Raw genomic sequence first — 15,473 nt, 5'->3', positions numbered from 1 at the left:
AGTCAAGTACTTTGCTAAAATCCAAGTAAACAATTTTATGTTTCAGTACTATTAAATGTTTCAGTACTACACTACGGATCATTTCCTCTGTGATTTTCCCTACTGCCGAAGTCAGAGTGGCAAGTCAGTAATTATTTACTTCGCTCTTGGAACCACCTTTATATATTGGTGATATATTGGCACTTCTCCAATCCAAAGAAATCTTGCTACTGAGTCCCATGATGCCCTCATAATTAAACATAATGGTTCAGTGCACTCTCTCATCACCTCCCTCATAATTGCTAATTATATGTCATCAGCTTCAGGAGTCTTATTTAATTAAAAAAATTGATTAAATAAGAAATATGTAACCATTACTGTGTTGTTGGCTTTTAAATTTGCAGTATAAAAATTGTCAAGGTAGTCACACTGTTTACAGAACTGTCTTTAAAAAAATAGCTACTATTAATATGAAAATGATATTTTGTCAGTTAGTTTCCATGTAGAATTGATGGACAGTAAGGGGAGAAAAAAAAAAAAAAAAGAGAGAGAGAGAGAGAGAGAGAGAGATATAAAATGGCTAGCCATTTAAATTTTAGTGATTTACACACCATTTAATCACAAAAGCATTCCCAGATGGATCAATAAATCCAGATAAAGATCAGATACATTAGTACATAAATGAATACAAACAAAATGTCATTGCTTCCACAAAAAAAGGGGGGGGGACAATAAAAACACAGGGAAATACATGGAGCTTACAGTATAAATCCAAGTGCAGATTTTTTAACTGATTTAAAATTTAGTGAAAATAAATTCAAACTGACCTTTCAGACCTAACCCTTCAGTAAGTTAGAAGTTATTGAACTGCTATGTTCTTCGGTTGTTTCAAATGCTGATCACTTGTGGTTCTGATGAGATGGGAACCCAGCAAATGAAATCCTCCTTTCTTTTACTTCATATTTTCATTGTACTCAATTATTTATCTTTTGGCATTTTATTCATAAATCCAGAAACTCAAAAACATGGGACTCAAAGGATAGAAGGCCATTTCAGCAAGTTATATGTACTTTCATATGATTCCAAAAATCGTTCTTTTTAAATGCGGTGTGTTATATGAGTAGCTTGCAATTCCTGCATATTTTATCTTAAGGGCCATGCCCCTTAAGATAAAATATTATTACAGGATAACACTGAAATAAATCACACAAATGAACAATCTTATTTCCCACCCACCCTTGTCTAATCAAATAATAGACAAAAGTTGCTGTGTCAATGCAGTTTAAGGCGCCTCCGTAGTCAGGTGGGCAGGAGCGGCAGTGCGTAGCACACGCTTCGCACTGCCGCTCGGGTTCGAGCGGCAGTGCGAAGGTTCGAGCCCGTAACCACCAAATACGGAGGATGCGGAAAGGTCAGAGGAATGACCACTGCATATCCTCGGAGCAATATGGCCTTAGTTGCTAATGCTCCTAAAAACCAAATAATAACAATAACAATAACAATGCAGTTTAAAAACACAGAAATCAGAAATTTGTTTGTGATTGCTTGGTAAATGTATTCCATCAGCCTAATACTTCATGTAAAAATTGCAGCAACTCATAATTAATTTTCCACAGCTAGTGATCAATGAGTTGCTAATATAGTAGGCAGTCCAATGACCTTCTAACAAATTTATGGTTTGGTTTGGTTATTTGCTTTTTTTTTAGGAGCATTAGCAACTAAGGCCATATTGCTCTGGGGATATGCGGTGGTCATTCCCTGACCTTTCCACATCCTCCGTATTTGGTGGGCATGGGATCGAACCCTGGTCTAATCTAGAAGCGTATGCTACGCCCTGCTGCTCCTGCCCACCTGGACAAAGTTTATGCTATAAATTAGTTACACCAACATAATCATGTCTTTATTATAAAACAATTATATTGTGTGTTAATTTCAAAGTGGTTAGAATGCAGTTAAACTTTGAGGTGAAATCTCTGCCCTTGTGTAGCTAGCTATGACACAATGATTGAGCAATTGGCCAATCCCAGAACTAAATTTTCGGATAAACAGATGGTTTGTCAGATTTGCTCATTTTCCTAAAAATAGCCAGAAGAACAGTTGTGACAGAAAATGGACTGCTGGATCTGGAGAGCTTTAACTGTACAAGAAATAGGACATTTTAATAAAATAAAATACAAACGTAATAAGTAAGAAGTTTTATTTCTCTTTTATAAACAACAGCTACAAAAATATGACCATCGAGGACAAACAATATCACAAAACAAGATACATAGTTAATTACAAAAGTAAGCTCAAGCATATATACAATAGCATACAACAAAATGTACAAAGGTGATATTTCAGTCAGGTAAGCTGAGGTGCAGAACACAAAACTTAACAAAAATAAAAGAGCCTCATAATTAACTGTTTATTAGAATTTTTTAAAAATCTTTTAGGGAAGTTAATTTATATACCTAAAAATCATGCACCACAAAGAAATGATGGTTAAACTGATATCACATTCAATGAGACATTTTGTAAATGATTGCTTCTTTATCTACATCATTCAAGTATTAAATAATTTAAGTAACACATTTTTCTTGTGTTAAACTAAACAAATACAGTATTTAACAAATTATATTGTACAGTTCTACAACTAAAATTTTTATGAATATTCATAAAAATCAGTTAAAGGTAACATGACATCCAAAAACTATACATATAGACAAATACAATAAATAAGAAATTAAAGAGGCCCATTGAAGTTGTCTACTATAATATTTTTAAAAAAATTTAAAACTTAGTAGCATAAAATTCTTATTAGTGTCATATCAACAATGCAAATCAAATTTTATTCTGTAAATTACACATTTGTAAAAGTTAAAACTGAACAACAAATTCTTATGTACGTTCAAAACAAATAAGTGCAGCTTTACTTACAGTCAATGATATTTTGTTAACTATTATTTACAGTTTGAACTTTAGTATTGTCTTCAGCAGATTAAAAATTATGGAGTATTTTTACAGAAAATTTACTACTTAACTATTCTCACCTAATTAGTCTTCATGGTTTTTATTACCTTCACAAATTCTATCCTTATTAATACTGACTTATTAAATTAAAATAAAATTATCTTTAAGAAAATAAATTTAAGTTTGCTCCATCCAAGAGATATTAATACCAGATATCCACCTTAATTCCTATTTTTGTTTGTTTGGCTCTGTTATATTTTGGATATGGAATATCCTACTAATAAATTTCAAGATACCAATTTTTTCTTTCATCTCTTACACATAAGTTAAACATAAGATATACTTTCTAGATATAGTGCTGATCAATTAACAAACTGGAAAGGGCTCTTAACAAGTGTGTAAGACTGCTATGGCTCTTTTAAAATGACTTCCATCAAGTTTATTATAATTTTCTCCCTTAAAGAAGCAGTATTAAACAAAAAATAAAAATTGAATTTAATATTTCTAAAAAAATACTTTTGTAATTTTTTAATTTGATTATTTGCACTTTTCCTTCACACTGGCCTGATCTGGATTACAGTCATTTGGTAAAAAGAAGATAATTTTTTCCTATTTTACACTATTACTAATTGAAAAGCTTATGCAAATATATGTGATAAAAATAGTGGGATTATGCAAAATACATAATAAATTACAGACTTAAATATGATTACATCACAGCACTGCATACAGACTATTTTGCATTACCTTTAGTATATACATATATTTGGCAATACAACAATATTTACATCTCAATGCATTGTTGGAATTCAAAAGCATTTGTCCAAAACAGGGCACAATTCATCATATTTGCAACAATATTTTCCAGATTGTTGATATACCCCTGGTAAAAAGGTTCATATTTGGTTCTTATAAAATGATCACTTTTCATATAAAAATTTGATAATGTTTATTCTGCTTATTAGTACAGTTTTGTGATATTTTGATGTTGATTTCTAATAACAATCTCCAGAGTCTGCTTTATGCTTTAAGAGAAAAGTGTTTGAAGTAGTTTTTTTTTTTTTTTTTTTTTAATTACCTGTTACATCAAAATTACATACTTTATGGTATAATACAGGCGTGTGTGTGTGTGTGTGTGTGTATATATATATATGTGGGGCACTACAATATTTGATCACTGGGGGGGGATATCACAAGTTCTAAAGCTGCCACTAACATTATCATACATATGAAATTGCTTTTGTATCAAACTGAATGAAAAACAGCAGTTTCATACAAAAAAAAAAAAAGTATTTAAAACATCATTTAATAGTTTTTGAGTTATAAAATCTTCATCTGATCAAAACACTTGCTGTATGGATGTATAATGTAATGTCTTACATTATAGTTGAATTCAATATCCACTTAATTCTTTGTACTATTCTAAAACATCTGGCAACAATTCTTTATATTCTTGTCGTAGTGAATACCTGACAGCCATACAACTCCAGAGCACCACATCAATGCACCATTTCACAGTTCCAACATGAAAAGCTATCTGAAGTACAGTACAGTCTCATTTTTCATTTGGGCTATAATGAATAATCTAATCCAACTTCAGGATTTCACACATCCACTGGATGGTGGTTGCCTTAAAATAAAATGTATAAAATATTTGTAACATAGTGAGAAACCAAAGTACATATATATGAAATAACATCAAGCCATTAAAATCTATATCTAAATAGTAAAGAATAATAGCACATTGAGATAACTAAACACAGCATTCCGATTCAGGCTGTAACTTAAATTTTGTCATCTCACTCTCAATTTCTGTAGTTACCCTGCATTTTAGTTATTTCATTAAAAGGTATTTTAGCATAATTATTTATTTATTTTTTATTTTTTTTTTTTCATTACAAAACAATAAATATAAATGTGCATGAAACATTTCTTCTCAAATAACATATTTTAGTATTCTCAAATGTTAAATTCAACATATTCAGCAGTATTCAACATATTAAATTAACTACACATATCGGTTCTACAAATATACAGTTCTATAAAAAATTTAGTAAAATGTAAAATTGTCCACTATTTCAATGTACAAGGTGTTTGAACTGTTAGGTGCAACAGTTTGAACAGTAAAAAATCAATGCCATCACTTTTCCAGCAGAAGGAATCGACTTGGCTTTCTTTAGAGGAGGAAGAAGAGCTGTTTCCACATTTCTGACTGCTTTTTTGTCTCTGGCTAAAAGTGATAGACCCATGTCTCATCCATAGTCAAAAACCTTGCAAGGAAATTTGCTTATCTGTTTGAAAATTATGCAAATGTTCATTTGACTTAGTAGTAGTAGTAGTAGTGGCATGTGATGCAAGAAAGCAAATGTATGAGCTTATGCAGCATCAGCCAAAAAAAAAAAAAAAATCACACCATTCCCTCCAAATGCCTGTCCAGTTCCTCCTTAAATTTATTCAACCTATCAACTTCCACAACGACAGATGGAAGTTTGTTCCAGCAATTAACCACCAGCTGGCTAAAGGCAAATTTCCGCACATCTAATCTACATCTGTCTTTTCTTAATTTGAATTTATGCCCCCTTAGGTTTGTAATCTGAACAAGCGGAAGGATCCCATCAGAATTCAGCGTGCTCAACCCATTCAAGGCCTTATACACCTCAATCAGATCACCGCGCAGGTGCCTAGTCTCCAGCCACTGCAATTTGCAGAACTTAAGCCTCTCTTGATAAGCGGATCCCTTCATTCCCCTCACCAATCTTGTTGCCCTTCTCTGTACACGCTCTAGTAAATCTACATCCTTCCTAAAATGACAACTTGACAACTCTTGTGTGTTTTTGATCTGTTGAAACAACTTTGGGACCTGTCACACTGACACACCATTTTCATAACAAGAACCTCTGTTATCATGTGGGATACACATTCAGATGAGATGCCCAAGACACTGGCAATGTAACAAACTGTCACTCATCAATCACTCGTCACCAGATCATGCACACTGTCAACAACTTCCGAACATTGCCAGTCTTCCACAGCATGGGTCATCTTCCAGGCTCTCTCTCCTTCATTTAAATTCTACTGCCCATTTCTTAACCATGGAATAGGATGGGGGCATCCTCTTCCAATATCGTTACTATATCCTCATGAATTGCCTTTGGCATTAGTACCTTTTTTTCCAAAATATTGGATGACTGCATGGTGACTGATTTTGTCTATCATCCATCATTCACAATTCTGTTGATTTCAGGAACTGAAATTAGGAAAAGACATTACAGAAACTGCATGAAACTTGGTGGGTTACTATTTGAAGTGTTATACATTGGGTACGGGGCTTAGAGGGAAAGAGGCATTCTGTGTTTTCAGACACTCAGTCTAAAACACTGATGCGTATCTTTCTATTTTAGAAGTTTTAGGAGCAGTCCAGTTGGCCTGCCTCCCTAAAATCCACTCATGCACACCTCAATGATCAGCCCTGTTACATTACTTTGGTGGCAACGAACGTGTAGAGTGGTTCTCTTCAATACTCATGGTCAGCGTGAAGAGGAAAAGACCAAACCCTCCAGCAGATGACATGAAGAAACAAATTGTCCTCAGTCCCCAGAGGCTTTCACTCCCCCTCTTATGGCAGGGAGAGGATCAGAGTGGAAGCAGAGGGTGCTAAGAATCTCTGGGTACGACCAGGCTGCCATGCACAGAAACTGAACTTGGCCTGTTACAATGTAAGATCGCTCATCAGTGAAGATAAGATATTAGAACTGGAAAAGGAATTAGAAAATGTGAATTGGAATATCATCAGCTTGGCTGAAACAAGAAGAAATGAATCACTTATAAGTTTATCAAGTGGAAATCTGCTATATACCAATGGAAACAGTGAAAAGAGCGAAGGTGGAGTTGGCTTTCTGGTCCATAAAGATATAAAAAAATTTTGGAATTCAAAAGTACATCACCAAGGGTTTTGAGACTACTACTCAGGATTTCTAAGAGGTACAAACTAAAGGTTATAATGATATATGCACCAACATCAAGCCATGATGATGAAGAGGTTAAAGAAATGTGCATGAAAATTGAGAGACTTCTAGATGAGCAGAAAAACCACTACACTATCATTATGGGGAACTTCAATGCTAAGAGTGGAAAGAGACAAAACAGCACAGAAAGGGGAACTATAGGAAATTTTGGAATTGGTGAAAGACTTGTGGAATTTGCAGAATTTCGAGGATTGTCAGTAATGAACACTTTTTTTTAAGAAAAAGGTGAACAGAAAGTGGACACGGAAGAGCCCAAATGGATTAAATATTAATGAAATCGACTTCATCCTCACTAACAGAAGATATATGTGAATGATGTTACTGCCCTGAACAAGGTAAATGTTGGAAGTGATCACAGAATGGTAAGATGCACGATATAGATGTAAGAAAAGAAAGGAAAAAACTGACTAGAATAAATAATACAAAAATTTTTGAGATAACAGAAGAGGAGAAAGAGCAGTATGTACTGGAACTTAAGAACAATTTGAGCTTCTGAAGACAGTTCAGTACCAAGATATTGACAAGGAATATAGCAATTTTCTGAAAGTGGTAAAGCCCGAGAAACCTATAGGTAAAAAGAAATCTAAAGAAGAAAAAATTAGTCAAGAAACACTTGTCGTGATGAACCAAACACGACAAATGAAGAGCAAGATAAACACTGACAAGGAGAAAATTGAGTATACTGAGTTATGCAAAGCCATTAAAAAGAGACTCAAAGAGGACATAAGAAGATTTAACACAAGAAAAGTAGAACACGCATTAAGGGAAAACAAGGGACTTAAATCAGCAGCCATGAGCAGTAATACAGAAAGATAAATGATACCAAAACTGAAGAATAGTGATGGTGTACTTATAAATAGCAGGGAAGGCATAATTCAAATGGCAGAAGACTACTATAAAGAATTACATAAGGAGCAACGAAATGATGCAAGCAGTGGGGAAGATGGATCACAAATTAGCAACACATAACATACCCGATATCCTTCCTGATGAGGTAGAACATGCATTGAAGAAAATGAAGAATCATAAAGCTCCAGGTGAAGATGAAGTTACTGTAGAGTTGTTAAAATTGGGAGGAAGAGACATGATACAGAAACTGGCAAGACTCTTCACAAAATACATTATGAAAGGCATGAAGCCAAAGGAGTGGAATAATGCGATCATAATTTTGCTACATAAGAAAGGAGATAAATCAGAAATTGGAAATTATAGACCAATTAGCTTTTTTCCCACATCTACAGGTTGTTCACAAGGGTCATTACTAGCAGATTAGAAAGAATACTTGACAAGAATCAACCGAAAGAGCAAGCCAGCTTTAAGACAGGATTCTCAACTATGGTCACCTTCACATAATATCACAGCTAATTCAGAAAGCAAATGAATATAAAACACCATTAAGCCTAGCATTTGTGGATTATGAAAAGGCATTTGACTCCATGCAGCATAAGGCAATGTTTCAGGCAGTGGAAAGACAAGACATAGACACCCCATACATTATGATTTTGAAGAAAAATATATGAGAACACTACCTGCTTTATTAGATTAGACAAAGACAGTAGCAAATTAAAAATTGAGAAAGGAGTTTGACAAGGAGACACCATATCTCTGAAGTTGTTTACTGCTGCCCTTGAAGAAGCTTTAAGAAGATTGGACCGGTCGCAGAAAGGAGTCAATGTGAATGGAAAATACCTAAACCATTTACGATTTGCAGATGACATTGTGATCATAAGCCATGATCCTCAAAGAATTAGAGGAAAATCTTAATCAGTTATGCAGAGTTAGTAAGGATTTCGGACTAAAGATGAATATGGCAAAAACCAAAGTAATGATGAACAAATATACCACAGAAGGGATATAATGATTGAAGGAGCAGTAATTGAAAAGGTGGATTCATGTACTTATCTCTTACAAGTCCTTAGCTATAATAGTGATAAATAGCTGGAAGTCAAGAGAAGAATAAATTTCGGATGGACAGCATTCAGGAAATAGTCATATACTGAGGAGCAATATCCCAATTTGTTTGAAACGTAAAATAATGAACCAGTATATACTTCCCGCCATGACTTATGGAAGTGAAACTTGGGCACTCACCAAAAGAATGGAAGAGAAGCTGAGAACTGCACAGCGAAGAATGGAATGAATTATACTGGGAATCAAACTAGGCAGCAAACTCAAGTAAAGGACATTCTTATCAAAACTAAAGAACTAAAATGGTCTTGGGCAGGACACATAGCTCAAAGACATGATGACAGATGGACTAAGAAAATAGCAGAATGATACCCAAGAGGAGCTAAAATAAAACCTGGATGATAACAACAGAGATGGACAGATGAAATTCACGAGTTCATGGGTAGTAAATGGATGGCCATTGCACAAAACAGAAGGAACCGGAAAGTTGCTGGAGAGGCCTTCATCCTGCAGTGGATTGAAAATGGCTGATGATGATGACATTAAGTACAGAAATTTTTAACACTGTACCACTACCCTTTCACACTCAGGCCACAAACATTTCAAACACCCTCACAGTTAGGATTGTACACATTTCTAATCTGGACTAGGTAAACAAGTTATTAGCTTTAGCATTTTCCTATTTTAGAATCTGGAAGATAAGAGATGAGAAAGATTGGCTACAGCAGCAACCTAAATGACTGAACCATAAAGCACAACTCGATGAAGGTCAGTTTTTATATACTTCACTATTACAGCTTCCACTGGAATTGTGAATAAGATTTTGGTAAGGTCTCCAAGCACACTTAAGGAATTTAATTTTAGACTTTTGAAGGCGAGTTTTAAAATTAGGTTTAGCATCAAAATACATACAGTAATACCCCGAAGTTACGCGATAGGTGGGTCCGACGAAAATCGCGTAAGTCGAATTCGCGTAAGTCGGGGTACAACTTTGCATATAAATACATATAAATTTTGCTTAATTGGGACCAAGGACTAACAAAAACACTAGTTTAGAAGAAAAATATTAATAAAATTGCAGTTTTTTATACATATTAATACAAAATATGTATTAAAAAAACAAATGACTTACGTTAAAAAGTTATTTCGATGTCGATGGCTTCATAAAATCTAACAAATTCGCCTGACGACACAGCGCCTTCTTTTTTTCACGCAGAATTTCTTCGTAGCAAGCTAATAATTTTTTTATTCCTTGCTTTGTAGCTATAACGCGTTCTTCGTTGGAGTCTATGTTTTCTAAAATTTTTAAGCCCTTTACAATTGAGCCCTTTTCAATTTTCAACCTGTCAAGTTTGCAATTGTCATGTGCTTTTCGCCGTTGCTTCATTTAGGCCTGTAGCACGTGCAATATCACATGGTCTTTCATTTCGCTCAAAGCGTTTCACAATTTCATATTTTTTTTCTATCGACAGAGGTGGACTGGCCATAAGCCTTACCGGGGCCAGTGTAACCCCGGTGGGCCAGTGTGATTTTGGCCATAAACCATAGTATGAGGCCACTATAAATTTTCCAGGGTAAGAATTTTTGACCCAGTCCGCCTCTGTTTATCGATAATTGCTTTTCTTTTTCTCTCTGAATCTGCAGTGTCTTCACCAGGACGCCTTTTCACACCTTTTAATTAAGTATTTTACTCATTTTTAGGGAATAAAGCGCAATTACAAAACGAGGAGGCACGCTTGATACGCATAAACAAAGCTGCGCGCATGTAGCAACTGAATAAACAACACCATAAAGGCAGAGATACACTATTAACACCCCACATTTCTAGGGGTTACTACCATAAAACAATAAAAATCCAGTTGCGTTTCTGCTAGTGAAATCTGTTATAAACTGGTAGTAAACTCGATCTAATTGCATTTGCGATTATACTGATAGCTGGAATTGTGTTGGTTTTTACGTTATTATGGTGAAATGTGTTTCCCCTTCACTGATATAAAAAACATAAAAGCAGCAAAGTTGAATTTTGTTCATCTTTCGCTCTCATTCTCCGCCGTCGCACCGTATATCGATAACATATGAAAAACGACCTTGAAGATAGTGGGCGGCAGCGTTGCCAAACGAAAAAATCAAGAACCGCGTAACTCCGAGTTCGCGTAAGTCGGGGTAGCGTAAGTCGGGGTATTACTGTAATTGGATCTTTATGTAGCGAAGCCTTTTGAATGTCTTGCCAACAACAGGAGAAAATTAAAGTGGAAGAGATTTCCTAGTTATAGAGAAATAAGCAGATTTTTTGAGGATTTCTGAGCAAAGATTTAGAGTGAGGCAGAAAGTAAGAAAGTTATAGATACTATTTAAACAATGGTTTATGAAAACATTATTTATCACTGCTTCTTCAACAGAATGTGAGACATATCAAATCATCTGAATAAGCAATTACTAGAGAAGTTGGCAAAGAAAGCCAACACGAGAACGACGAGAAATGTCGGATAACTTACGTGGAAAATTAGTTTCCCGACACCGGACTCTAGCGCTGCTCGCTCGGTAAACAGACAGTAGGTGTTACTGGTCTGGAGCCGAAATCGAGAAGGATATATTGATTGACAGGTAGGCGTGGCAAACGATGAAATGATAGGTGGTCAGCACGACAGATGACAAGCTACTGTGTAGTCATTGTTTGGCATTATGATGCGTATTTATGAGTAAAGAACGGTGCATAATAGTTTCGTGATGAATGGTAAACAGGTAACAGTAGCGATGAATCTTTTAAAGATGGAAGAAATTTGTAAGGAAAATAAAAAGTTGGTTGATTTTTTTACGAAAACTAAATTAATAAAAGTTTTCGCTCCATTCATTTTTATGTTCTTCATTATGTTTTTTTCTCATTGTTAAAAGCAGATTTTTTGGAGTTCATGAGTGTTTTTACTATATCGTTGATTTAGGTTTGGTTACGAAAAAAAGGAAAAGGTTTCTTTATTTTGGTTATATTTTGTTTATAACCATTTAAGGTTATAACGTTTATAACCTTAAACGTTAGGTTAGGAAATAATAGGAAAAGAAAGAAAGATTTATACTGAATAGCTATTGAGGTGTTGATTGACGTTATGATATGTATGTATCTGCACGAGTGTCTTTAAAAATAAAAGTACAGTAATAAAAAATTAATATTTTGTTAATAAACAATTTATGTGCTAGTCCACCCATGATTCTAAAAAAAAAAGGTTAGGTTACCCCCTCCATGCACCTCTGTAGCCAGGTGGGAAGGAGCAGCACTGTGTAGCACACGCTTCTTGATTAGACCGGGGTTCGAGCCCATCACCACCAAATACGGAGGATGCGGAAAGGTCAGGAAATGACCACTGCATATCCCGGAGCAATATGGCCTTAGTTGCTAATGCTCCTAAAAACCAAACAACAAACCCCCTCCATTTCGGGAGGGGTTCAAGCTCCCATGGGATTCAAGTGGAGGTAACCTGACCTTTTTTCACCATTATGGAAAGCGTTCATTAGGGTATGTGTGATTAGGGCAAGTTACCATTAGTGCTTCTGAGTGCTACTAAAGTGATACTAAACCGGTGTCATCGTGTGTTGTGTTTGCGCACCAATCAGCACATCGTCTGCTACGCCTACCTGTCAATCAATATATCGTTCTCGACTTTGCTCCAGACCGATCACACCTACTGTCTGTTTACCGAGTGAGCAGTGCTAGAGTGCTGTATCCGGAAACTAATTGTCCGCGTAAGCTATCCGACGTTTCTCGTCATTCTCATGTTGGATTTCTTTACCTTCGCCGAGAAGTTATTTGTTAGAATTAGAGAAGAGAGAAGCAGGAAAGATGAAGTATTCCTGTAGATATGATTTTAATCAAAGTCTTCCTAGAGTGAATGATAAATTTTCTTTCAAATATGAAGCTTTGAATGAAAGAAAAAAGAGGGCCAGAAATGAAATAGTAGTTGTAGTACTGGGGTTTTAGGAGCATCAGGGACTAAGGCCATATTGCTCTGTATATACTATCTGTAAATTGAGTGTGTTCTGTGGGCAATTTTCAGTTTTCTGGATAAAAAACCAGCGTTTCCGGGAGAATAAAACCCTGCTACCCTCATCTGAGACTGATTAGCATCGTGAAAAAGGTCATTAAAAATTCTTCGTGTCATCAACAGGACTTGAACCTGATGTGGGGAGGATGGTGATTCTACCAACTGTGCTACCTATGACGGCATCATGCAGGAAATGAATAAGTGTTTGAAATTGATTATATCAAAAATTGCACAGAAGTCAAGATAGAATAAATCCAATTGAGTATTACTGTTGATTTGCTTGAGTTTCAAAAAAAAAAGTTGTAGAAAGTAAATCAGAAATTGGAGAGACCTTTTTTTACAGTAGAGAACCTGAGGAGGGTTAAAAGATAAAATTTGAGAGGTTAAGCTGAGCAGAAGAATTTTTTGAAGAAGTCTGAGTAGGTAGGGAGGACAAGGTAAGCGATAGGTCTTCAATCTTTAAGTCGTGGAATTTTTGAATTTTTTCTCCATTTCAAACATTTGTCAAAGACAATAGCAAGGAGTTCATAAGTGAAAGGGCTGGCAAATTTTAATTAAAAGATAGCAATCATGTCAGTCTCCAAGGTGTTACTCAACAGAAGACTGTTAATCCCTGTTAATGGCCTTAACCATTTCAGAATTAATAAGTACTGAAGAAGCCAAGCTGATAGAGAATCTTTTATATTCTACTCAAAAGTGATATATAAAATCAAACCATGCTTCAAGATTTTCAGGTGGCAATAACTGATGGCTTTTTCAAAGCAGAATCTTTTTGTTACTGGAGAGCTTAAATTGAGAAAATTTGAAATTTAAATTTTTTTAACTTCGTAAAGTTCATTCTTGCTTGACACAAGTTGTATCTTGATTGAAGAGCTTGAAGCACCCCCCCCCTCCAAAGAACTTTTGTTTTATTTTAAATGTATTATCAAGTTCAAATTATGCCACAGTTTTGGGATGGGTGAGATATAAGAGAATTTAGAGGTGTTTTTAGTAGTAAAAAATAGCCACAAGGATAACAGTTCAGTTGCTAGTGCTATGGGAGAAGAAATCAGATTTAGGGGAAATGCTTGAATAAGTCTAGAGCAAGTCAATATTTGTAAATTTAGGAGAGAAAACCTGCTTTCTTACATAGAGGATCTCTCAGATACACGAGAAAAAGAGGAGTGAATTTTTTATCAATTAATTTTTGGTTCATTCATAAGAGGCAAAAGAAGATTAAAGCCTCCTTAAAAGTGTAGTTAGTTTTAAGTTATAGAAAGAAATAACTGACATTATAAATTCATTATATACTTCAAGGCTCATATTGGAAGGAAGGTATACATTAAAAAGATTGCAGTAAAACAATTCTTGCTTTGCTTCAAAGCAATTAGAAGCAGTGCAGACTTTTTTTTTTTTTTACTTGCAATACAAATAGATTTAGCATAGTAGTGACTCTATTATCTCTAATAACAGACCTGCAATTAAAATAACATTCATGGCAGGAATGAGAAGGCACCAATAAATCACAGTTATTGCCAGATAATCAAGTTTAATATGACAGATTACAAAGAAACGAGCACAGAAAGACAGCTGATCAAGAGTGGAGAGTTTATTTTTTAGGCTTTGTATGTTTTGACCAAAATAGTTTAACTGATAAAAGCCATTACACTGAACATAACACAAGTTCTTTGTATGTCTCTTCAGATTGACACTATGTTTCTCAGAATGACTAAAACAGACATTTAGAGAGGGGAGACATTTGCATTGAGATATTGCATTAATGCAACACAGAGATTTTAAATTACTGAGAAAGGAAATTTACATTCAAGATACAAAGTTTTGTATAAGGAAGTTCATGGGCAAAGTTGTATTTTTTTTTTTTTTTTTTTTAGTTTTGTCCAGCACACATACCCTTCTGTGGTTAGATGACACCAGATGACTACATTGAGTAGTAATAAGATTGAGCAGAAATTGCACGTGTGCATACCGTGGTGAACATGTGCTCGAAGGTGCTCCTGAAATTTATCAGTTTTAAATGGTTTTGTAAAGCTAATCAATGGTGATTTTTCATCTACCAGGGACTAAACTCACAGAGGATCTCTAGATCTGGACATGCTGCATCAGGTTGACACTTTCGAAGTGACCTTCTTACAGTTTACTCAGTTTAACGTAAAAATGCAGAAGGTATTTTAATCTATCACCGACCCTGTTAAGCTCACTTTGACATTACATTTCAGTTTATTCAGCATGGGCAAAAATTTGGTGTGTACCGAATGTCTCAGGCAAGCAGATTTTCTGCTTGTGTGTTCTTCCTGTAAGCAGGTATGTCTCTGTGGACCTTGTAGCCCATATCTGGATTTAAAAAAAAGCTTGCAAAGAAGGTTAAACTTGCTTGGAAATGTGATGTCTGCAAAACGATCAATAATGACAGCGATAAAGTTGACACAGCGCATCCCACCTTTTACAGAAAACATTCAGAACAGACTGATCTGTTCCTTGTGAACCCAATTCAAGTCGCAGTTACGGAACTGGTATCTGGACTAGATCAGTTAAAAGATGCTTCATGGAAAACGAGCTAAAGAACCTCCAGGATAAA

General features: G+C 35.1%; 1 protein-coding gene across 6 annotated transcripts in view; it reads right to left on the bottom strand.

Moving 5' to 3' along the window:
- Nucleotides 1-4,066: 4,066 nt before the first annotated feature.
- The window catches only part of LOC150086625 (uncharacterized), a 398,253-nt gene continuing 386,846 nt past the window's right edge, over nucleotides 4,067-15,473 (bottom strand). For all 6 annotated transcript variants that reach the window (XM_090372642.1, XM_090372643.1, XM_090372645.1 and 3 more), the window contains one exon: nucleotides 4,067-4,561. In XM_090372642.1, the coding sequence (XP_090228768.1) occupies nucleotides 4,528-4,561 (34 nt within the window). In that variant the 3' untranslated portion in view covers nucleotides 4,067-4,527. The remainder of the gene's footprint in view (nucleotides 4,562-15,473) is intronic.

The sequence above is a fragment of the Mastigoproctus giganteus genome, chromosome 4 (genome assembly GCF_048544385.1).
Source record: "Mastigoproctus giganteus isolate SK-2022 chromosome 4, ASM4854438v1, whole genome shotgun sequence".
In the NCBI taxonomy this organism is placed as follows: Eukaryota; Metazoa; Arthropoda; class Arachnida; order Uropygi; family Thelyphonidae; genus Mastigoproctus; species Mastigoproctus giganteus.
Note: the sequence above shows the minus strand (reverse complement) of the source record. Positions and strands in the feature narration are given on the sequence as shown.